The sequence below is a fragment of the Electrophorus electricus genome, chromosome 8 (genome assembly GCF_041902795.1).
Source record: "Electrophorus electricus isolate QZ-2024a chromosome 8, ASM4190279v1, whole genome shotgun sequence".
In the NCBI taxonomy this organism is placed as follows: domain Eukaryota; kingdom Metazoa; phylum Chordata; class Actinopteri; order Gymnotiformes; family Gymnotidae; genus Electrophorus; species Electrophorus electricus.
Genome location: NC_137504.1, coordinates 21,066,827 through 21,091,202, shown reverse-complemented (window position 1 = coordinate 21,091,202; position 24,376 = coordinate 21,066,827). Strand labels below are relative to the sequence as shown.

The 24,376-nt window shown below is 45.1% G+C and overlaps 1 protein-coding gene across 2 annotated transcripts in view; it reads left to right on the top strand.

The window, feature by feature from the left end:
• The window catches only part of eeig1b (estrogen-induced osteoclastogenesis regulator 1b), a 29,576-nt gene extending 5,458 nt beyond the window's left edge, over window positions 1–24,118 (top strand). Inside the window, exons 1-11 of one of the 2 annotated variants that reach the window (XM_081719307.1) lie at window positions 7,777–10,070; window positions 12,230–12,350; window positions 12,829–12,858; window positions 18,389–18,505; window positions 19,117–19,163; window positions 19,645–19,847; window positions 19,966–20,070; window positions 20,340–20,520; window positions 20,607–20,728; window positions 20,927–20,996; window positions 21,116–24,118. In XM_081719307.1, the coding sequence (XP_081575433.1) occupies window positions 10,060–10,070; window positions 12,230–12,350; window positions 12,829–12,858; window positions 18,389–18,505; window positions 19,117–19,163; window positions 19,645–19,847; window positions 19,966–20,070; window positions 20,340–20,520; window positions 20,607–20,728; window positions 20,927–20,996; window positions 21,116–21,161 (1,053 nt within the window). In that variant the 5' untranslated portion in view covers window positions 7,777–10,059 and the 3' untranslated portion in view covers window positions 21,162–24,118. Of the gene's footprint in view, window positions 1–7,776; window positions 10,071–12,229; window positions 12,351–12,828; window positions 12,859–18,388; window positions 18,506–19,116; window positions 19,164–19,644; window positions 19,848–19,965; window positions 20,071–20,339; window positions 20,521–20,606; window positions 20,729–20,926; window positions 20,997–21,115 lie in introns of those variants that run through there. The other variant, XM_027010274.3, reaches the window with a different exon arrangement.
• Window positions 24,119–24,376: the final 258 nt, after the last annotated feature.

Genomic DNA, 24,376 nt, shown 5'->3' with positions numbered 1-24,376 from the left:
GTTCCCCTCTGTCATGCTCTCAGTCCAGAGTGTAAATATTCTTTTGCCATTTGTTTCCTGGAAGGAGCTTGGCTGGAGGGCTCCCTGACTCTCCAAAAATAGCTCCACCTCCTTTTGAGCAGCTGCATGATATGGACAAAGTATTGTATTGCGGTTTTATTGTGCCGTATTGGGATCACCACACTCACAAACCTTTGATGTGACGAGGCTAGTTCGGATTGACTTATTTGAATGATTTCCTCTTCCTTTGTCGCCAATTTATCAAAGGATGTGAAATCTGAACACACACACACACACACACACAAATCTGTGTTCTGCAGTAGCATGCTGACTACAGCTACAGCCTGCACAGTCTTGAAGGGAGCTGACCCGAGTCAATCTGTTTACACCATAGACCACTGTATGTGCTTGTGTGAGTGTGTGTCTGCGTGTTCAGATTTCAGACGCCACTCTGGCCTTACTCAAATGCCCATGTAGAGGGTGGGTGAAGGTGTGGTGAGGTATAGGTGTAGGACCTCCAACCTCAAAGCTTTCCTTCACCCTACTGGCACATGTAGGAGAGCAGACTGAACGGTTTAATAGCCATGTGCCAAGCAAAGGCTGCATACGACACACACACACACACACACACACACACACATGCAAAGGGCTCGAAATGAATGACTGGCATTCGGGCTATTGTGGAGTTTAGTCTGCTCTGAGGGAGCAAAGTACACACATACACACAGCAGCTGACATTCACTTAGAATCATAAGAAACTGTAAAATCTGATCCTTAGTACACTATAATTTAGCAGGCTTGTCTGTCTCTTGCGTCTCCTCTCTTTCTTTTCTCGCTCTCTCTGCCCTGGACTGAGTTAAAGAGTCAACAAGAGAGAGGGAAGGGAAGAGCGATTAAAGGCGGGGGAATTTGAGAACCATCTGGAAGCAGCCTCAAAAGGAAAGCAGGTTAAACGGAGTCCAGGGGGGATAGGAGAGGAGGGGAAAGTCCCTCCTCCTTTCTGTCCTGCTCCGTTCACACACACACACACACGACTCTGGAGCGAGGGAGAAACAGAACTGTTTGCTCTTTAGCTGACATGAGATAGCAGGTTAGAATATAGTCCTCTCTGTGTGTGTGTGTGTGTGTGTGTGTCTGTCTGTCTGCGCACGCATCTGCATTCTCACACTCCTAGTGTACTGGCTCGGTGCGTTTGCTGAGCCATGGGTCATTCGAGGGTCGTGGATCAGAGGTCAGGCATTTCAGGCCCCGGGTGTCATTTTAAGTTGCGGCCGTTAGACTTCTTCTGTCCCTCCTCATCTCTCATCTCCCCTTTGACGGGACTAAGCTTGAGTTGTCTTGCCCTCCCCTCACAGTTCCAAGTGTGCTCGCCGGCCCGCTAGCTAAACTCCACCATCAGCGCATTTCCAAGTGCAGGGAGGGCAGTCAAACGCCCTACAGAGTTGAAGCATCTCCTGAATATACTTGAATTAACGTAAATAAATAAATCATTTTTCCAGTTGACAGATTAGCACTCACAAGCTAATGTGTAATTGATTAAATGACAAGTTCCAGAACTGCATAGTGGAGCGGTGTGATATGGCACGATGTGATAAGGTAGGATTTTGTTAGCTGAGGAGTTTCTCATGAACGGTGTCCTATCTGTGTCCCCTGAGAATGCACACAGGCACAAAATTCTTATTGTTCTTGTAACTCGAGCAGATCGTGCGTGCGTGTGTGTGTGTGTGTGTGAGAGAGAGAGAGAGAGAGAGAGAGAAGGGGGGGGGGAGTGAGAGATCAACAGAGCCAGATTTAAATTGCTATTGAGCCAATTCAGGGGAATTTCAAGAAAGTTGGTACGCCATCCCAAACATGTGCAGCCCAGGCCTCCTGCCTTCATCCTCATCCTCATCCTCACATCCAGGGCTCTCTGCCCAGATCGCAGCCCGCAGCCTTCCAAAGAGAGGCCCAAAGTGCGCATTCCACGCCGGAGGGATAAAGGGTGGGGGCCAGGGGGAGAAAATGAGAACGCCTTCAGCCGGTGACTAATGGATTTAAGCTCACACTGCTGTTTCGCCTTCCCGGATTACAGACGTAGTCGGAGGTGACCGTTTTGGCACGGCTGTTCCGCCTTCCCGGATTACAGACGTAAAGGGAGGTGACTGTTCCACTGATCTTTTCTGCCCACTTTTGAAATTGAGGCTACAGCGTGGAAAAGCATTTAAACTCACAAAATGTAGTTTTATGGCACTTCGTCATGTCATGTAATGTGATGAGTGTCGAACATTTGGAGTTTGGGGATGAGGAGGCGAGTTGTACAAGAGAAGCCAGAATCATCAGGCCAATAGGCTTTATCATCAAAATGTAACAATTTGATATATATTAGTAGTTTTGAGTGTTACAAATATGCCGATCATATAATGGAAACAAGAAAGCTGTTTTGTAAGTCGTTATGGATAAGAGTGCGAAATGCTGTAAATGTAAAATGACAGAAATTACCTTACATTTATTCACACTAGTGCAACAAAAATATAAAATAACAACAAACAGTAATTGAATACATATTTCAGGTCCATGCAGTCAAAATACTTCTCATCTGTGTGTGGGTGCGTGTGGGGTGTGAAAGAAAATAAATGGAAAAAAAATATCCTTCTGGCAGGAGGAAGGTTGAGTGATTTGAGTTCGCTCTCGTGATATCAATATCCTTGTCGGTTCTCTGATGTACAAGCTTGTGGTGTGTGTGTGTGTGTGTGTGTGTGTGTGTGTGTGAGTCACAGTAGAAACACACTTGTGATTTATACTAGTGCCTGCGCATACGTGCACAGGAAACATTTTTTCATGGTGTCGCGCATGCGTGTATGCGCGTGTGCGCACGCCTATGTGACTGTTTGTTTGCGGGCGTATGTTTGCCTGGACTCAACTGTCATTAAGAAAAATGCCTCAATAAACAATGGCTGTGTGTGTGAGTGTGCTAGCGTGACAGAAAGAAGAAAAGATCAGCTCCTGTGGGGAGCACCCAGTTTCTCACAGGTTAACCCTCCTGGGATGACAGTTAATATTCCATTAATTGACGGCTCCGTGTTCTCTAGGTTTCACTTGCTTTCCGCTGCCACAAACGGGATTCTATTCCCAAGCTGTCCAGTGTTCCCAGTAGCAGCGATGCGATCTGTGAGGGGACGTCATGTGAAGGAGAAGCCTCTTCCTGTCCCACCCCTGCTGCAGATGCCCAGGATTACTTGTTGACTTGCGTCTCTGCTGTGGTCTATTGTCTCCTCAGATATGGAGAGAGACACCAGCACCAATATGGGTTGTTGAGGGACAGAGAGGTGCATCAAGACACAGACAGGCCTGCTGAACGCTGGTGCACTAAGGATCCAATTTGACACTTAAAAAAAAAAAAATCATTCTTAGTAAATGTCAGCTTTTCCTGCGTGGTCAGGCATCTAGCGGCCATGCATGCTTGTTCAACAGCGAAGCTGTAAACGGACCATGAAAACGTGGCCCAGAAACCTAGGTGTTTTCCCCAATAAAATTTAGCTGGCTAAGAAGTCAGTCACTTGTGGTCATGCATTGTGCGTGTGATGTTCTGACTCTATAGCTATTCGTGTTTTAAGTTTGTGCGCGTGCGTGCGCACTGGTATTAGCTTGCAATTGTTGCAGCCATTGTTCAGCCATTGTGTCAGCCTGCACAGACCCCCGAGCCAGACCCCCGGCATATTGGAGCGTTGCCATTGACTGGAAGCTCACTGTGTGTGCGGGCCATCGTACAGGAAGGAAGGCCGTTTGAGCCATACCTCATAAAGGCGCAAAAAAGGCCTTTGAGCCCTGTCACAGAGTACAGCTAATCTACAACCGCACACTAGTGATTTCAGGTGTGGTACGGTGATGTAGTACAGCGTGTGTGTGTGTGTGTGTGTTCATGCGTGCATCCTCCCTTAAAGAGGATATAGCTAAAGCTTGGCATTAAGACTGAAACTGGAAGCTTTAGAGATTGAGATCACAAGATCTGCTGACAGGGAGAAGTGAGGAGTGTGTGTAGTGTTTTTTTGTTTTTTTTTGTTGTTGTTTTTTTGCCTGTCTGCTGGGTGTTGGGTGTTTGTGCCTGTCTAGAGCCCACTAGAGCTGTCAAGAGCTCCAGCTCTGGCTTTAGGGCCCCAGCTCTGGCTTTAGGGCCCCAGCTCTTGGGGATCATCGGCTCTGATGATTTCTAAAGGCCCATCAGACGGCGAGCAAGTTTGATCGTCATTACCACATCTGCTTTCAAACACAGTGACACATGTGGTACCTGTTCACACTTGCCCATCTGTGAGCGGACACACACACACACACACACACACACACCCCAGCGTTATGTCCGTGAGGGCCATGTTGTGTTAGTGCCTGTCTCTTTCTCCTGCTTGTTGTCTTTCTCTCTGCCAGAGCAGCTGGTACTTAATACCAGTCAGCAATGTCTTCTATGGCCACTGTTAGGCTTTGGTTCTCTGCGACTGTTATGTAACACTAAAGATTTATTATGTAATAGATATGCACATGGCTGTGCGTGGCTTATTGAGCGCCAACGCACTGTTTTGCCTCTGTATGAGCTGGCATTCGCCAACCCATTGTATATTTGTCTCTTTGTGCCGTCTTCCTCTTTAAATGGAGTTATGGTTGTGTTCTTTTCATCTTTGTGGCAGTAAGCTCTCCAAAAGAGACCTGAATTTCGTGGTGTGCACATCTGAGTCTGTTTGTGTGTGTCTGCGGTCAGGCCGTCTCATGATTCTGATCCATATGTGTTCTATTGGTCCAGGAATAATAAAAGCCAAGGAGTGAGTGAGTGTGTGTGAGTGTGTCTGAGTGAGTGAGTGTGAGTGTGTGTGTGAGCAGATGGGGCTCTAGCCGTGAGATTTTTGACTGTGGAAACAGCATACTGAGGACTGGCCTTGGGACAGATAACTCGAAAAGCACGGCTCTGTCTGGGAAAAGCACGGCTCTTTGTTGCTGCGGGTCACCAGCACTGGAAACACTACTCACTCATCTAAACTGAAAATATCTGTTCACTAGCTCTCATTAAGGTGACCCACCCCCCTCGACCTCTGATCCAGGCTGTGGACGGGCAGCATCTGTGGGGTTGGGTGGTCTGGGGTCCTCCCAACTCCAGGTCCCATTAGCATGAACAGAGCAGCAATAAGCGCGGCAACCCCCCCCCCCCCCACACACACAACTCGCTTCAGGCTTGGAATGTCCGGAATGCTACCTCGGAGCTCATGCCAGTTGGATCTGTGCCGAAAGAGGAAAGACCGATTGGGAGAGGGGCGAAGGTGAAGGGAAAGGTGGAGCTACAGCGGAATGCGTGAAGGACGATGGCTGACGGAGATTGAGGGAGGAAGGGGGGGGGGGTGTGCTTTCTTCGCCCGACACAGGTGGCCTGGATCAAATCTGAAATCTGTTCACCGCCACTCGTTTGATCAACATCACAGAACAGGTCATCGTTCACGACCTTTAACCCTTTCTAGAACGACTCACTTCGGATCTGAGGACGTATGGGTGATTTGCAGTGTGCTGGGTGAGGGAAAACTGCTGCTGTAGACTAAAGCTACACCCTGTTCAGCATCCCCCCGTGAGCCTGTGAACATGATTATAACCTCTCGTACGAGCATAGGCACTAAGGGTAGGGGAACGCCTTGTTAACGTGGCAGGTTGAGATGAGTTTCTGCTAGAATAGTCTTCAATGAGGCCACTCTGCTGAGCGATTCCATATGCATTAAATCCCCTCCAACACATGGTACTGCAGTGCTGGGGTTTCCCCTCTTCCTCTCCCTTTATCCCTCTCTCTCTCTCTCTCTCTCTCTCTCTCTCCCTGTCTCTTAATCTCTCCCTCACCCTCTCGAGTATCCGTCTTGTTGGGCTGCAGCCTCAGCCGTTCACTGCGGTCGTCACAGAGTCGATCACGGAGCGCGTAACTCGCTTCTGCATGCTGCCGTGGGTGGGTGGGAGCATTATGGGACCATCACAGAAGTGTTATGGGAACATTACAGAGCTCTTGATGAGGTGGCTTGTTATAGGCTCTATAAGAGCCAGCAAGGTGCTGTCAGCTCGACTTTTCAGTGATCCACCACAAAACCTTTCCCATCGCTTTCCCGTCTCCCCCGCCCCTAAATGCTTGTTCATGCCAGCGCATGTTTATGGATGGGTCTAGATAGTGACAGCGCTGTAGGGATATACCTTTGCGTGGGGACGGATTTTGTGCATCTCCCCACACGCGTCCTACCGATGATGGCATCCTCCTGATGACATTGACACCAGGGCAGTGCGTACCAGGGGTAGACGTTGTAGCCACAGAGAGACGCACACCTGTACTGGTGCAGTGCTGCTCATGTGTGGGTGTGGGTGTGGGTGTATGCGTGGGTGTGGGTGTGCATGTCGCAGTAGACCATGTTGTTTTAGATGAAGGTATGCTTGTTTTGCCTTGTGCTCACATTTCATCGTTCCACTATTATTAACTCAAGGTTCCACCTCCTAGCTGAAGTCAAAGAGGAAGGGGAGACTGTGTGTGAGTGTGTGTTCAGTCCTTGAGTGTCTCCCCATCCCCCACTTAATCCATACTTCATGAGATCCAGATGAGGAATGTATCTGGAGCTCCTTAGCTTGCCGTTTTTGATTTGACGCTGATGTGTGTGTTTGTGTGTGTCTGTGCATGTAAGTATATGCACGTTCATGCGCGTGTGTCTGACTGAGAGTCTGAGCCTGCACACACCGCACATGTGGGCATGCATTCCTGGCTCGATTTAATTATATAGTCTCTCCGGAAGTAGTGATTCCAGCATTCCTTTTTGTTTGTAGAAGCTAATTGGTGTGTTTGGTAGCTGCAGTTCCCCCAGTGTAGACCAGAGCATTTTTACACCATCACCAATACCCTGTGCTGTCTGCCTGAACACGTGCCAGTGCTTTCTTCCTGCATGCTCCTGCATGTTACCTGCTCCAATACCGCTTGCAAAGGAAAACCGGTGTAGTGAAATGCGTAGCTTTGCAAAACAAATTGCAGCCTTTAGCACAGAGAGCCCAACAGCATAAGCAACGCTGAGGGGTGTGACAAATTAACAAGGCTTCCTGTGATGTCCGGACCGTGGGCCAGGCCACTGAAATCGTGTAGCCTGCGGGCGCAAACATCTGAGAGGTGCAGCGTGCGGGCCGACGGACTAACCTGCGGTGAAGAGAAACGCCGCTCTAGTCGTAGTCAACCCACCTGCATATCGTGGAAGTTTGCTCAAGTGTGTGTGTGTGTGTGTGTGTGTGTGTGTGTGCACCCGACCCTGCAAAAACACCTGCACAGCTCTCCGAACAGTGAGTGGATCACCGCATTTTGCATATAGCTTTTTAGACTGTTATAACATGTCAGAGGCAATACGAGTCCCTCTCATTGGGCCCCGTCACACCTTTGCAGCTACAGGCTGCTCTTGATGCTGTAGGCATTGCAGTCATGTTCAGCAGTAAGATAAGGATGAAACATCACAGCCTTGTTGGTGTGCTGTGATTGCGATATGTATTGCATTAAATAATTAAAAAAAAAAACATTTGGCAAAGCCTTGTTTCCCTTATTTTGTCATGCATAATGATTGTACTGTGCTGCATTGACCAAAAATATTTACTTTTATTGGAACCCGTGAATTGTGTGATTCATCAGAACACCCACAGAGGACTCATCTGGGATGTCTGAGGTTGGGCAGGACATTCACAAGTCACACTGGAAAAACCCTGTTAGTTGAGAGCACATGGACCTTTCATCATAATATGAATGGACTTTTGTGTGTGTGTGTGTGTGTGTATGTGTGTGTGTGTGTGTGTGTGTGTGTGTGAGATGCAAATCAGTGTGGCAAGTTCAGTAAGATTAGTGCTGCCCCGGCAGGATTTCAGGATGAAGCAGCGTTATAAATTATTTTAAATTACTTTGTTAAAGTTTACAATGAACTGAATGCATTGTGAGTACCTCATTTTGCTGCCACACACACCAGCCAACCTTCCAGTCCTCTGAGCACATAGCTGCCGTTGGTCCAGTGTTTCCATTCTCAGTGTACACTCGCGCTCAGAGGTCTGAATCAGACATATCCGCCTGCAACAGATTTCCGCGTCTGCTGTTTAAAATTGGAGCGAGGAAAGGGGAAGGGACACGCGTTGCCTGAGCAACAAGCCCCACACAAACACACGCGCACGCACGCACGCAGCCGTGCCTCCGCAGCGAAGTGGCAGGACTGCTATTTCAAAATGCTCCAAGATTAGCCCTAACGATTCAACAATCATTAAATAAGATTACAGTTGAAATGACCTGCCAGTCAGGAGGGGCACAAGGTCTTGTTTATGAGACTCTAATTGGCTCTACCGGGAGTCGGTCTTTATTGAGCTAACAGACCTACTGTGTTGTGTTTCATACTGTGAGGCCAGGCAACCTCGTCTTTGTAGCACAAACCCAACTCTAGAGCTGGTGTCCTGATATTTGTTTCTTTGTGACAGTCCGCATATTTAGAAGCTTTTGTATTCCATTTGTTTATTTGTTAAGGTCAGTGGATAAGAACATCTTAAATCATATGTGATCATAAAGAGTCATTTTAGTGATGGGATAATAATATTGAGCCCTGGTCAGGTATATTGTCTTGTTACATGCGTATGAATTACATGCTATAAACTATGATAACATGATGGACACCTTTTTTGCCTTGTGTTATGTATTTACTTTCATTCTGTTGGGGTACTTTATATTCTTCTTAAAGCAGTATAATAATTCTATCTTCATGTATGCTACAAAATAGGCTACATTTGTGGTAATTATGATTTTGTCATTAAAAAAAATCTTACTATTTCTACTTTAGACCTGTTAGATGGCCAGTTACCACTTTGTTAAATGCCAGGACACGATTAGTTAGGATTTAAATGTCAATGGACAAATTCCCTTGACACTAGGAATTTAGTCACGGGATTTTACAATAATATTCTGGTTTATCAGTGACTAATCAAATGTATGTGTGCTCTGTTACTATCATATGCACATTTTGAATGTACTGCTTTATGTTTGGCTTTCACTGAGTCAGTGTTCTTATCCTTTGCTTGGTTCAATTTATTGAGACTGTTGCGGCACACTATTCAAATCAGACGTGAATGTGCGTCTTTGTGGGTGGTTAAAGTCCATTTGACTCATCGAGAAACTGCTGTAAATTCTGTAATTGTATTACCAAGGGACTTCCACCGCCCCATAGGCTGGTAAAAGAAAAGTAAGAGAAAGTGTGAATAGCTTTGATATTTTATCACATCGCAGGCTAGTGGTAGGACTCTGTTTGTTATAAAGTAGCACTTTGTGCTCCAACCCAGCGCCGGAAGCTCTTTGGCCGTAGTAGCGAGGACTCTGCCCAAGGACTCTCTCACAATGTAGAGAATCAACGTAGAAAGGGCCAAGATTAAACAGCATTTGGCATTTGCTTGTTTAGAAGGCACAGTAAACCATTTGTATTTGAATTTATGCACTTCTGGTAGTGTAGTTCCACCTACCATAGCCAGACTAGCCCGAAACAGTGGGGAGAAAAGCTCATTATAACATAACAATTTCAGCCATCATTTATGGTCCGCTTTTCTGTATTAAAATACATAACATAAAGGTCATTTTCCATGCCAACGAATCAGCGCTAGCTAAATTTGCGGGATCTCATTAAGAACGCACGGAAAACACGTGCCTTTTCTCCCCTTGCATGCGAACGATCACGTTAGACCGAGAACGGCGCCTGCTTCGAGTGATCGCGGGCGTCGCGTCTTCTCTTTGCTGGCTTCGCCTCGCTTGTCCCCAACATCTCGGCCACGTCCTGTCTGTTCCATGCCGACCTCTCTTCCACGTTTTTCCCCCAAGTCCGTGTTGATTCCGCATGCTGTGAGGATGAAACGACGCGATTCTTATCTGCGAAGCACCCATAAAGCTACTCCGGCTAGCACCCGTTACAGACGTGCGTGTTTTCTGTAGCAGAAAGAAACCAGATGGGTTTCTGCTAGCCCCTGTCAAGAACGGAAGGGAAGCACCAGTGCCTTTGAACTTGAAGTTGGAACTCAGCACACAGGATCTAAATGTTAGTGAGGTCAGTATCCTACTGTAGAAGTGTGACTTACTTCACATGAAGTAACAAGCCACACTGTCGGGTTTGGGTAGGCTTGTGACTGCACGTTACAATCACCTTTATATTTTGAACTACTTCATTTTCAGTTTATTTCACCATAATGTACATTAAATTCTTAAAACCACTCTTAGTTTTATGCTTGTTTGTTCACATCTTTTACATTTCCCATCACCCTAATCACGCATAAACTGTTATTACTTTGACATAATCAGCTTTGGCTGAAATGAGACTGCTTCATTTCATTTAATTATTTCATTTTACTTCATTACATAAATTGTTTTTAAGTTTAGTTATTTATTGACCAAAATAAATATTTTCTTCTTAAAGTATACATTCAAATCTAAATATCTATTGCTTCATGTTGGTTTTGTTGTTAATGTTCTTGTTTTAGTTATTATACTGTTATTTACCCTTCCTTTCTGAGTCTCTGTCTCTGTATTATTTGTAAAGTGGTCAGGTCTTTGAAAAACCCCAAAGACACCACAATTTAGTAACATAAGTTGAAATTTAAGAAACTTTAAAATGAACACCACCATAATATTACCAGAACGTCGCTTTTTCCACATTTGGTTCCACAATTAAAGAAGGAAAACACGTAGCTGACCTAGGTGCCCTCCTAGCTAGTTATAGCACTGACTACAGGAGCATGTTTGTACCTGGTGTCCAGACTAACTTTATGCTGAGGTGTCTAAAAAATGAGCACCTTCCTCTTTGCTTTTGATTGCAATATATCTTAAGCTATCACTTTCTCTCTCTCTCTCTCTCTCTCTCTGTCTCTCTCTCTCTGTCTCGCTCTCCCCCCCCCCCCCCCTCTCTCTCTCTCTCTCTCTGTATGTGAGTGTGTGTGTGCGTACGTGCGCGTGCACATATGCATACATGTGCTGGCTTGAGGCCAGCTTGGTCAGGGTCATGCGTACTAGGTAGATGCAGCGTCATCGGATAAGCTACAAAATGGTCGTCATGACAAACTAGCGGGTGCCTTGGCTCAGTGCCCACCACCCAGTCTGCCAGAGGTCCAGAGAGTGGACTACACATCTGCCTTTAAAACAACAGAAGTCTGAGAGAGGGCAGGGGTCAAAGTTCTGCATCACCCTGAGGGCTTGATACAAGGGAAGGAGATACATTAATGCCTCAGAATGAACAGTGTAAATGCAATTTCTACAGGAGGTCATAGTAATTAAAGTGTCTCATTACAAATCTAGTTTAAATACACTCAGGTTATTAGCCAGATACGCTGGTGGATTTGGGTGAACCTGGAAAATGATTATCGTATAGGAAATATAGGAAGAGAGAATAAATAGAGGGGTATGTGGGTAATGGTGAAGTGTGTGTTTGAGGGGGGGGGGGGCATGAAAGAGTTGAGCGATGGGCAGCATCTGACATGTTTAAAGTCCTACTTAACCGACAGCAGAATCGACAGCTTTAACTGCGGTTGAAGACTCGGGGGAGCAGAGGGCTGAGTTTAGGGTTTCATAGACACATAGTGTTAAAAGTCCATGCTGCAGATCCTAGAACAGTTTTGTGGCATCGTCTTATGATGGTTAAGGTTCTGATTTCAGCAGATGGAACTGGTCCTGGGTTAGAGAGTTAGAACTGGTCCTGGGTTAGAGAGTTAGAACTGGTCCTGGGTTAGAGAGTTAGAACTGGTCCTGGGTTAGAGAGTTAGAACTGGTCCCGGGTTAGAGCAGAAAGACCGCTTCCATCCTCTGCAGGCCAGTCATAAAGATTTAACTGGCATGATCAGAAACCATTTGCATTACTTTTTGATTCGTCGTTTATAAGTCCTTTAGTAAATGTGGTAACCAAAGTTCAGCATCCCTAACTTTGGGAACACTCACCTCTGTTATGGTCTGTATGCCACAGAATGGCTGTTTGAAGTCCAGCACAGCTGTCAGTAAGAGCAGCACTTAGCAGCAAACAGGGTCATGGATTTTAATGAGCATAGTACTGCATGTAGCCTTATGTGTTAGTTAGGGGGAGAGTGAGATTAAAGGAATGCATGCACTTACTTTGATGACTATTGTGATGGTGAAGGTTGTGCCACTCACTCATTTTCTCTCTCTCTCTCTCTCTCTCTCTCTCTCTCGTCTCTCTGTCTCTTTCTCTATCTGTGTTTACAGGCAAGAAGTACAGGAGAACTGTGTCTGCTGGCGGAAGAAGTTCTCCTTCGTGTGCAAGATGAGTGCCAGTCCTACAACAGGGGTCCTTGACCCCTGCATCTGTCGCGTGTCTGTCCGAAAGGTACACACACACACACACACACACACACACACACACACACACATATGACAGGATCAGAATGTTTCAGTGTTGTGTTAATCTTCATTAACCTCATGGGACATGCTAGAATTTTAGAATTTGTTTAGGATCTGTCCTGGGACGTTAACACAACCTCCAAGAAACAGCACTAATATATGGGGTTAAAGTTCTTTAAATATAACATATTGAACATATAATGTCTAAAATGGATTTAAATATATTTTTAGATTGTAATAAAAGAATGAACTATAATATCCTGTGAGTTGAATTAATTGTAATGAGATGTATAACACACATCAGGGTCGAGAGAGGCTTGAAATGCTGCTTTAAATATATAAATAAATACAATTGCTTTGGGTTTTAACTTTATTCCTGCTGAACTGTTGCCATGGCAATGGGGAACAGATTGTATAACCGTTTCTGTCTTCTCTCATTTATCTCTCTCTTTCTCACTTTACAGGAACTCAAGGGTGGAAAGGCTTTTTCAAAGGTACAAGTCTGACCAGAACTTCAGGTCTCTCTCTCACCGTCTATTGTCCGTTTCCTTCTCTCACTCGCCGTCCGTCTGTCCGTCTGTCTGTCCGTCTGTCTGTCTGTCTGTCTGTCTGTCCGTCCGTCTGTCCGTCTGTCTGTCTGTCTGTCTGTCTGTCTGTCCGTCTGTCTGTCTGTCTGTCCGTCCGTCTGTCCGTCTGTCTGTCTGTCTGTCTGTCTGTCTGTCTGTCTGTCCGTCTGTCCGTCTGTCTGTCTGTCCGTCTGTCTGTCTGTCTGTCTGTCCGTCTGTCCGTCTGTCTGTCTGTCTGTCTGTCTGTCTGTCTGTCCGTCTGTCTGTCTGTCCGTCTGTCCGTCTGTCTGTCCGTCTGTCTGTCCGTCTGTCTGTCCGTCTGTCTGTCCGTCTGTCCGTCTGTCTGTCTGCTTCTTCATTGTGTAGGTTTTTTTCCATCTCTTTCTACCCCTTTCTTCCTCTTTATCTTTCTCTGGAAGTAATTCGAGTGTCTATTCTGTTCCGAGCCCTGAGGCTCAGTCCTGCCTTTTCAATCCTGGGTCCGGGTTTTTGTGATGATTAAGCAGTTAATTAAACTGTTTGGCCACAGAGTCATCACACGTGATTGCAAGAGAAAGGCATGGTAAAAGAACTGCGTAAACCAGCCCTCAAGGAACAAGGATTAGGTGTGGAGGCTCAGACTCTATTTGTAAACAGATCTTATGAGAGTCATATGCATGAACGTATGTAAATGGATAGAAAAACAAATCTTGCCGATTTATGGTCTGTTAACATGTATGTACGTCCACCTTGGTGTGCTTCATGTGATGAGACGTTTAGATCCTGTCATTTATAAGAACCCAAAAAGGAAAGGTTATTCATTCAAAGGCAGTGAGAGTGGTAAATAGAGGTCTGGTAAGCAGAGAGAGAGGTTTAGATTTCATATAGACTTCATAACATACTGTGCAGTCAGCCTGTTTCAGGTCTGGACATGTGCTTGGAATGAAGTCGCTTTCTGGAATTCCTGTGTGCATGCGCAATCGCAAACTATTTTACATGTGCATTCTCATGTGTTTGTTTTCCCCATACCAATATTCCAAAAAATTTTAAGTAATGTTGTTCATAAATATGCAGATTATATAGTAATAAATGTCCATGTTCCATTATACAGTTCAACATGAATGAGATGAGTTAGGTCTCACAAGATTCATTACTGCAGTTATTTGACAGCTGCTGTATTTGTAACTAGAAATGTCTCAAAGCCCCAGCATACCGTATGTGAATAGAATTTGGTCAGACTTATTTTGAAAACTTAAACACCGGTCTCTGACTGGCACAACATGGGATATATAGTCTCACAGCTACCACAACCGGTAAGACCACAGCTGAACACATCCCCTCTTGGTCCTTGTAAATGTATTTTTGCCGTAGAAAACGTGACCGTAATACGCGTCAACAACGTGCTACTGAGAAGTCAGAAAATAGGAAGCAAGGCCACGCTTCAAGTCTTTTGTTGCGTCTGTCGTTTGCAACGCTCGTGTAACTTGAACACCAGCCTTTGATAATATTTTAAGCCAAGCAGCAGAGATGGAATAGCCTTTTGGATGGCACTGTAGCTTGAGCTGTTGCCTATGATCCGTGGACAAGTGCCACAGTAAAGGTGCGTGCGTGTGTCGAAGTTGGGGACAGGGCGACGTGGTTTTGGAAGCGCGCCAATGCACTTTGTCTTGTTTCGAGTTTGCTGATGCGGTAGGAGGGCAACGCGGCGGAACGTACCGCTGACTCCGCATGGCGAGAAAACGAGGGCTAACCTTTAACCCCAACGACGTAGACGAGAATTCACATGCGAACTGATCGCGGTTCAAAGCGGGCGACAGGTTAGCGTTACCGCGCTATCCGATATTTGGCCTCTGCAAATGAGACTGACAAGCGCCGAAAGTGTTGTGTAGCCTACCTGGCTGAAACGTCCTTGGCCACATGCTAAATGCAGTTCTTTTATAAGCCACAGAAAGATGCTGGTGCCATTCACTAAAACCAAATAAATGCTGCCTGGCAAGACAGGAAATTTCTGAAAGAAATAGTCTAGTACCCAAATGGTGAAAGAGAATCTGTATGCGGATTTGAAATGAACAAGTTCTCTAGTTCTCTGAACAGACGGGCAACAGTAGACAGATGTACACAGTTGGGGTCAAGCTGCTTGCTCAGTACACTGCGCGTCTAAGTCTCTTCTTTGGTGTCAAGGCTGCTTGCAGTCTCAGAGCTTCTTATCAACATGTCATCTCTCCCATATTGCTAGCAGTTTAGAAACAACTGCTGGCCTTTCATTCAGATCTGGGCTGATTTCTTACCAGAGTTCAAACAAAAGGGTCTCCTCCAGCTTCCCAGTTCTATGCATTTTTTTTCCCCCATTGGTGGCATATGACAGTTCTGTGTACCCTTATCAGTCAATTATTCCACATTCCAAGGTCATTTAAACCTTGTTGAAGTTTTTAAAAGAATCAAAGTCAAAAGGGAATGCTACTTGGGGGGGGGGGGGGGGGGGGGGTTTACTTCAGGCCATCCCTTTTGGAGCTTTGGCTTTACTCTGTGAGAATAAATGTGGAAGGAGGTGGGAGAGAAGGGTCTGGCGTGGTGGCGTGTGTGTGTGTGAGAAACCTGGTTGAAGAGAGTGTGTTTGTAGAAGCTCTTATCAAGAGTGAGGGCTTCTCATAGATGGAGAGCCTTGCTAGCTCCGAATGCCTCTGCTTACATAACAGCCTTCTCATAGGGGTTAACCCTCTCCGCGACATCCGCCGCAGGCTTCACTGCGGACACTTCAGCTGGAGCTGAACAATATGCCGTCTGTTAGCCAGTATTGTGATTTTTGCCCAGAGGAATCATCTGCTCATCTAATGAAACAAACAAAAAAAAACCTGCATTATAGCCGTTTTTTGAGGTTTTTGTAGGATTCTGTAATTTTGTCGTTGATCATTAAAATGTTTTCCTATTGGCCGTTTTGAAGGTGTGGGTGTGGTTTAGTCAGCGTTCCTCCATTACGGCCGGAGCAGTAGCTCCGATTATCACCCAACTACGCCGCTTTTTACCAGCTAGTCCAGTGAACGGCAAAGCTTGTTTGTAGCTCTCTGCTCTCAGCAGTCCACTTACTGGTAGTACCTTTGATCCTTGTGCACTCTTTTTTTTCTCTGGTTATATTGGTAGTCTTGTACAGTTTCACAGTTGAGGTTGAGGATGTTTTGAGAGCTGTATGTTTCTTTTAGTTGGCAGCCACTGGTTTAGTGCTTAGCCTGCTCAAAGCTAACTTAGCTGACTTTTTGCTCTTTGTTTCAGAATTTGCCAAGGCTAATTGCAGACTGCTCCTGTAGTTAATGTCTGGAATCTGGCATCCTAGCTTCCCAAATAAATTAATGCATTGAGCTATATTTTTTATTGTTTTAGCTTTACCAATGTCATCGTACGTTCTATGTGGCGATCAAATCATTTACTTTTCATCATCTTATCAAAACAACATTCAGGAAGTAGCCTATGGGGTTTACATTTCTTTATACAGAATATTTCTTTATACTGTCTCCATTCTAGCTCACTCAATGTTATCTTCTTTTATTAATGTTTACCCTACATTCCTACATTTGATTGCGCTCTCTCTCAACCCCCCCCCCCCCCCCCACAAGCAAAAGAGCAAATATATCAATGAAAAATAAAAAATTGTTGCATTACATCTGCTAGTCATATTGGGCCTAGCCATTGTTCTGTCCTAGGCAAAATCATACAAATTTTCCTACAGGAACTGCTGCCTGATCCTGTGCATTCTGTCCTATTGTAGCCTATTGAGGATGTAAACCAAAATTTGCTCACAAGTTCCTCTCTAAGGTCATCATACAAATATTCATCATAAAATATATAGACTCTAATATTTTTAAATGTTTTATTTTTCATGGGGTAATGTCTCTGGAAACTACCCCCTACCAAAACTGACTGCTGAAATTATATTCACCCCCCCCCCCCCCCCCCCAAGAAAAACTAATTCGGCTCAATTTTTATGCATTTTTTATTTTTCATTATGAAGTAATATAGCAATAATAAGTAATGGCTCCATGTTGTCCAGTCCTGATGTAAGCACAGAACAGAATGTGGAGACCACACGGTCATCTGTAGTGCGGTTAGTAGATAGTCTAGTCACCAGTATCAACTGCTTTAAATGGGGAAGAAAAACACATATTGTCCCATACTGCAGCGTGTCCGAAACCTCAGAACCTGTGGCAACGTTCCATGGGCACGACATCTCACCAGGAAGTACCAAACACTTTGAACACCTACATTGCTGCTTAAAAATTGCACTCGCCAGTTGTAGCAATGCCTGATGGGTCATGTGAATTGATAGTCTGGTATATTTATAAAAAAACAAAACAAAACAAAAACAAAAAAAACCCCCAAACCTTAGAAATGAAGAAATGTCACTTCCTGCCCACAATACGTCAGTCGCGATCCCCCAGCTTTTTACTGAGAGAATCCGAAAGGATTAATAGCGAGTCTTCCACGGTGCCGCTGTACTCGAGTCGTTAAATCCAAACGGCGCGTTTTTCCTTAGAGCAGGGGATGCCGTGCAGGCATGACACTTGCATGTGATGGCGTAACAATGCTGCCTTGTAAACCAAGGCTGCGCCTTCTGCGCTAGTGGTTACTTCTGCGTAAGGGTTGGCGCCAGGCCGAGGCCCTTCCGGCCACCAGAGGGAGGCCTCGAGTCAACCACACCACTAATCAGGCTTAACACCCAACAGTTGGACTAGACCTTATATAAGCCCAGTGAACCAGTCATTCAGTGCTGGGTCTTTGCCAAAGTTCTGAGTCAAGCTCCTAGCCGGTAACTTAAGGTATTGAGGTCTGTGAGCTCTCGTGCTACACCTCACTTCTGTGCTGCGAGGGTGTCCGTGTTTTCACACGTCCCCTCCTCTCTCCAGTTTTCCCTCTTGAGTCTGTCTCTCCGGAGGCTTCCCTTCGCCATTCAAATTCCTCCCCGTTTTCTGGTTTTGTTTGGGAAGTTTTAGTTTGAGTTTTCCCCAGTGCATTAGGGTTGCCATTTCTTCCCCTGGCGTCCTTTCCCCCCCCCTTTTTCCATGCTCGGCATAGTGTTTAGTTTTTCCTTTTGTTTTACCCGACCCAAGCTCTAACTGTTCGGCACATGGGCCCACCATTGTTAGAGTGTGGTTGCTCACCCAGTAGGCTGTAGGTATCATCACCCAGCTGACCCTGGGTTTGAGATTACATTCTGAGCCATTTGCAAAGCTCTCAGTGCTGGGAAAACTCTGAAAGTGAGCAAAGCTATTGAGAGAGGTCACGCGCTGTTTACTTAACTGATGGATTCTCATCGGAAAAATTCCGTATTTCTGTGCAGCCTACATGGTGCAACCATTTATCATGCTTATCCCAGGCATCTCTCTCTTACTGTCTCCCTTTTGCTCTTCCTTTCTACCCTGCCTCTGTTTCTCTCTCTCTCTCTCTCTCTCTTTGCTCACTCACCCCATTTCTCTCTCCCCCCCGCTAGCTGGGCTTTGCTGACCTCAACATGGCGGAGTTTGCGGGTTCAGGCTCCACCGTGCGCTGCTGTATACTGGAGGGCTATGACACCAAGAACACTCGGCAGGACAACTCCATTCTGAAGGTGGGCGGGGGTGTGCACACAAAAAAAACCAAACACTTCACGAGCAAAGCCCAAGGTCCAGTGTTCAGTGCTCCCATGCACTGCTTTGCCATTGGGATCTGAGTAGAGGGCACCATGGCCAGTTGACACGTGTATCTCTTTGACTCCGCCCCTGGGCTCCGGAGCAGCCCTCTGGGTGGAAACAACCACGACTGCTGTTCCTCATGCTTAAGTCCACTCAGCGAGTGTGAGGGAGAGCCCCCTCATGGCTCATTTGGAATCCACACGACTGAATTTTTTTGACTCACTCTCTGCTCAATTCTGCGAAAGGAGCATTTTGCCCTTAGAAAGGGGACTGAAATTGCATTTTTGTTCAGTTTAATTTGACAGTGCTCATTATGAGTAAATGACGGAGCACTTTTGTAAGTCGCTGTGGATAAGAGCGTCTGCCAAATGCCGTAAATGTAAATTATGAAGGATGAAAACGAGTTACATTTGTGATAACCACTGTCAATAGAGATAGCTAGTAAATATAATAAGTAAATACTGCATTTTTTAAATAAGGTGTAATTTAGAAAAATGTCATGGCTGTTTATTTATTTTGTTGTTATTGTCTTTTTTTTTTTTTGAAGGTTACTATCGGTATGACTCTGCTGTCCGGGGACCCTTGCTTTAAAACGTGAGTCATCTTTTTCCTTGACTGAAGTCTGGAGTGGTTTCAAAATATTTCATACACAATGGTGTCTTATTTATGCACGTGAGCCTCGGAAAAAACGTAAAATCTTTGGAACAAATCATCGAAACAAACTAGAAGCCATTGATTCGTAATATCCAATATTCTCATGCACATAGCGCCATCTATTGGTATGTGACCGGTGGCCTTTCAGTCTAAACTCTGGGGTTGTGTGCATCAAACTTCAGATTAACACTACTGATCTGAGATCAGTTTATTCCAAATTACCATGATTATAGTATGTGGGAAACTGCTCATGGTAATGCGTCTGAATGATTTCAGACTACTTAAGTCAGGTCCCAGGCTACTTTGGCTTTCTTGCTACAAGGTTATAGTGGCTTTTATTGATCAGCTCGGGTGGGTCCTATGCTGTCCTGCGACGGTAATGGTAATGACTTGAATGGTAATGACATTTCACGCATACCAGGCCTCCGAGCACAGCCAAGGCCACTGCCCTGGCCGGGCAGGACCCGTCTCTACAGCTGGACTGTAAGGGAGAGGGCACTGGTGACCAGCCATCGCCACGACCGGGCATCAGCCCTGGCATCAGCCCTGGCATCAGCCCTGGCATCAGCCCTGGCATCGCTGTCAGCCGGGCACACAAACCCCGATCCGCCGTCTACTGCTCAGGTAACCCGAAACCTCACACCTATAGTAATTCGGAAATGACAAGGTGACGAGTACGTGCGTGTTCTGTTCGGAACCTGAGAGATGGAGTGTGTGTTTGTGCCTGTATATCTGTGCGTAGGTTTGCCGGAAGTGTTGGATGAGAACCTCTCCAGTCCAGAAGAGGTGTTCCACACCGGCCACTCGAGGAATTCCAGTTATGCCAGCCAGCAGAGCAAAGTGTCAGGTGAGACCACAGCATAGGTCAGGGCATTTCATGCTAGTCTCACATGGTTCCTTTGTGTGTGTGGGGTGTGTTCGGTCATAACTCTGTTACACGTTTTGCTCCTCCTCCGACTCCACTGTAGCCTGCTGCCAGTTTAAGAACATTTTGTGTTCGATGAGGTGAATTCCTTCCATCAGTTTTCTTTCCCATCTCCTTTGAAGTATAAACTATTACTACAGTTGCTAGCTAAAAGAAAACCACCTTCAGTTACCTGTGGTTCCTGCACACAGGCTATAGCACGGAGCACTCGCGCTCGTCCAGCTTGACCGACGTTAGCCAGCACCGGCGGAACACGTCCACTAGCAGCAGTACCTCCACCAGCAGCCCGGCCGAGCCCGAGAAGGAGCCGGCGAAGACGGAGAGGCCCCCACGGCCGCCCCGCCCCACCCTCCTCCCGCGCCGGCCGTCTCGGTAGGGACTAGGCGGGGTCACCCCACCCGAGCCGCATCCTTTGGCTGGGCGGTGGCATTAATCACGCGTCTCTGCTTGTAACGCAGGAGGAAGATGGACTCCGTGGAGAGCCACCCCACCTGGGTGGACGACACACGCATTGACGCCGACGACGTCGTGGAGAAGATCGTCCAGAGCCAGAACTTCGCCGACGCCAGCAACAATGAGGGTGAGTTGGAGAGCGTCTGGACGGTGTCTCTTTGAGCGAATGCTTTGGGATCAGGATCAAATCAACCCTCAGCCAGTCAACAGATACACAGTTCTCACTGTTTTTACAAAAGCGTTCATTCAAAAACATAGTTGATTTTATGATTTTATTGCAATACCATGTCATCTTCCGTATGCCTTTTACCTTCCACACTCACAGATAGCAATTTGAGACTGTTTGTGAGCAAGGATGGTACCACTGCCCTAGGCGGCATCCAGCTGGCTAACAGGTGAGTCAGCTCAGGGGTGCCCCTACTGGCTGTTTTGTAATAGTACATTGTATATTAATTTTATGCCAAATGGGAAGCACCATCACAAAAAACTTCCCAAAACCCATTTCCCTCTTTAGGGTGTCGGCGGGCGTGTTCGAACCCGTTGTGATTGAGAGTCATTAGTTTTCATGGCGGCATCTTGGTCCTGTCTGTCTCCGGCTGGTCTCCTGGTATGAAGACAACCATCGAGTGCGGAACAGCGAGTTGGAGCAGAAGTCCCACGACCCTCTGACGACTTCTTTTTTCTACTATCTCTCTTCCTTACTTTCATAATCAAAAAAGAGAAATTAATTAATGCTTTAATAACAATTTATTACAAATAGACAAACTACTTGAAATGCCTGAATAAAAAGGCATTGTGGGAAGTGTAGTCTGACACTGTGAAAAACTGTCATTAGACCTAAAGACATCATATTTATGCCCTAAATGGCAGCCCTTAGATATTTTCAGTAAAAATTTGGCTCATATACTGTGTTAGCCTTTGACACATTATTTCAGTTTTAGCCTTTATTTTCCTTCTACCAGAATTATTTTTTTTTGTTGTCTTTTGGTGTTCAGTATCTGGTCAAGCACCTTCAGTAGTAGTTGTTTGTTTTGCCTGGGTTATAAACCACTAAGCTTAGTCGTCGGTCTTAAATGTTTCTGCCTTACCTGTATCTCCCCCCATATGACACAGAGGTGAATACATTCAGGATGCTGTGTGGCTGGCCATACAAAACTGACTGAAGTCGACAGGGAAGATTTGTACTGTTATTTCATCGATTAAAGCTTTGTGTGTGCGTTTGTGTGCGCGTGTGTGTGCGTGTGCGCGTGTGTTTTAGTACATGTGAATCTCCTTATAAGCTCTCCAGCTGGCCCCGGAGAGCCCCGCAGCAAGTTGAATTGCTTCACATCCATCTTGGCCCTTACACCCCTCCTGCCCCACCCGTATTAACTGCAGTGCAGTGCACCGTGTGCCTCAGTGCCCGCTGGGGCCCTCCGCCAGGGGCGGCCCGCCCGCCCACTGCCGTGAGCATGTGCGCAGTGGAATGGCATTCATGGCAGTGGATGGTGGAGGACGTGGCTGCGGCCCCTCCCCCACCCAGCTTTGTTTGTAGGCTGTATCCTTCCTGCGGAGCAGATAACTCACAATCACACGACACTACTTGGCAACAGTCGTCACGGCTCCCCCTGCACCTGGTGTGCGTCCAGAAACAAAAGCGCTTTTCCTATCTATCTATCTATCTATCTATCTATCTATCTATCTATCTATCTATCTATCTATCTATCTATCTATCTATCTATCTATCTATCTATCTATCTATCTATCTATCTATCTATCTATCTATCTATCTATCTATCTCAGTGCGTGTGCATGGTGATGCGTTCAAAATATGTAGTTTGGTTTTCAGTTTGAATGAGCTAGCCATGATCTTGATCATGGAGAAATGAAATCTCTCAGTTGACCTGAGGGAGCTAAACAGACTTGGAGACCTTTCAATAAGAGCTTGTGATCTTTGCACATCTAGTTCTGTTCTTCAGTCTACACGTGAACAGCACAACGTGGGCTCAGTGACCTTTCGGTTGGTTTCATGGAAAGATTCTAGCATATGATTCCTAGTTTTACAGATCGGAAGATAGGGAGAAATTTAGGGAAAATAGGGAGAAATTTAACAAGCTGAACTGCTGCAAACTGTTCACATAAGGAATCATATATTAGCCAATGGATGCTATATGAAATTCCTCAGGTTCTGTATTACATATATATTAATGTGTTACTAACTAATAAACATTGCGGTTACCTAGGCCTCATCTTGGCTCACTGTGGACTGGGCTTACACCAGTATAAAGGGAATCTATAGATCTTTTTTAAAATCACACTAATCAGAATGTTTAAGAAAGATTCAACGTGCTTTTTAAAAATCATATTACTCCATTCTTTTTTTTGTGGTTGAAGACTCGCACACAGCCCGCCAGTTTCTCTTTGTACCTCTCTTGCTTGCAGAGGTTGTTAGCCATAAGCTAAAGCTAACATTGTGCTGTCTTTTGTATTTCCAGACCAGCAGGCTGGTTTAATTTGACCTCTTTCAACTTTGTTGGTTATATCCTCAGAACCTACTTTGCATTCTGACAGTATGAAATAATTAATTGATTAATTTACATGCTACTTAAGGGCCTGTGTCTGATTGTTGCTCTTCTCTCTGGTCATGTCTTCTCTCTGCCTTAAAAAAGAGCTTTGTTTTGTGCTGTCATGTTTTGGTCCTAATGAGCTGTAACCTGTAATATATATCTTTCTTTGATTTTCCGCAGAGGTAGATATAAATGTGATGTAAGATGCTGTTGTGTGGAACTAATTACAAAGGTATTCGGATGTATGAGGGAATTATTTTGGGCAACATACAGTATTTATGTAATTTGCTGTTGTGTATTAAAAAAGTAAGTAATTTGTGAATTACTACAGTCTACACCGTCTAATGTTATTTGGCTTACTTTCAAGAATTGGTTTGTGGATAAAAATGTCGTGATATGTGTGGATCATTTGTGATTTATTGTGAGTTTTGGGTAAACTCTTACCTTACACTGTGATCTCTATGTAATCCTTGAGCAATGGTATGTTCATCACAACAGCACTTAAATACTAATTTAGTAAAGTAACAAAATTACAAAATATTCTTCATAACTAATATGTCCCATCTCTGTCATTTTAAGGGTTAAACGCTTTGCACTTGAGTCAGACAGAAAGACTCATTTTGAGTTGTTCATTTTGACCACTATATTGGTTACAATTATCAAACTATCAATATATTGCAAAACTTCAGATTTTTATGGGAAGACAGTACATATATTTAACTTGACCAAAAAGTGATGTTTATTTTTCTGATTATATAGAATTATTGATGAATACTTATATTTTATGATCAGACAAATAATGATTTCCAAAGTTTTCTTGACCTTGTTGGGTGTTTTACTGCCTCATGCAACTAAACTATATTTCCATAGTTAAATGGGGATGTTTCATATTCTGCAATGTAATGTAATGTTCTTTTGGAGGTCTATTGTTATATTTGGGGAAAATAAAGAAAATGTTGGGCATCCTAAAACCAATGTATGACATCTTGTATTATTATCAGTCTGTTAGCTACAAAACCTATGGAACATTATAAAGCAAACATGACAAGTTGTCACCATATACATTGTTCTAAACCTATTGTCCTAAATCTAGGAATTGTAACTAATGTTTCTTACAAAACGATGCAAATACAACACACAAGAAAACATTTTCAAAGTCGGACCTTTCTTTAATTGTGCGTTGTCTCCCCCTTGTGGTTCAGACGAGACTGTTCGTTTGCTCCTCTCAT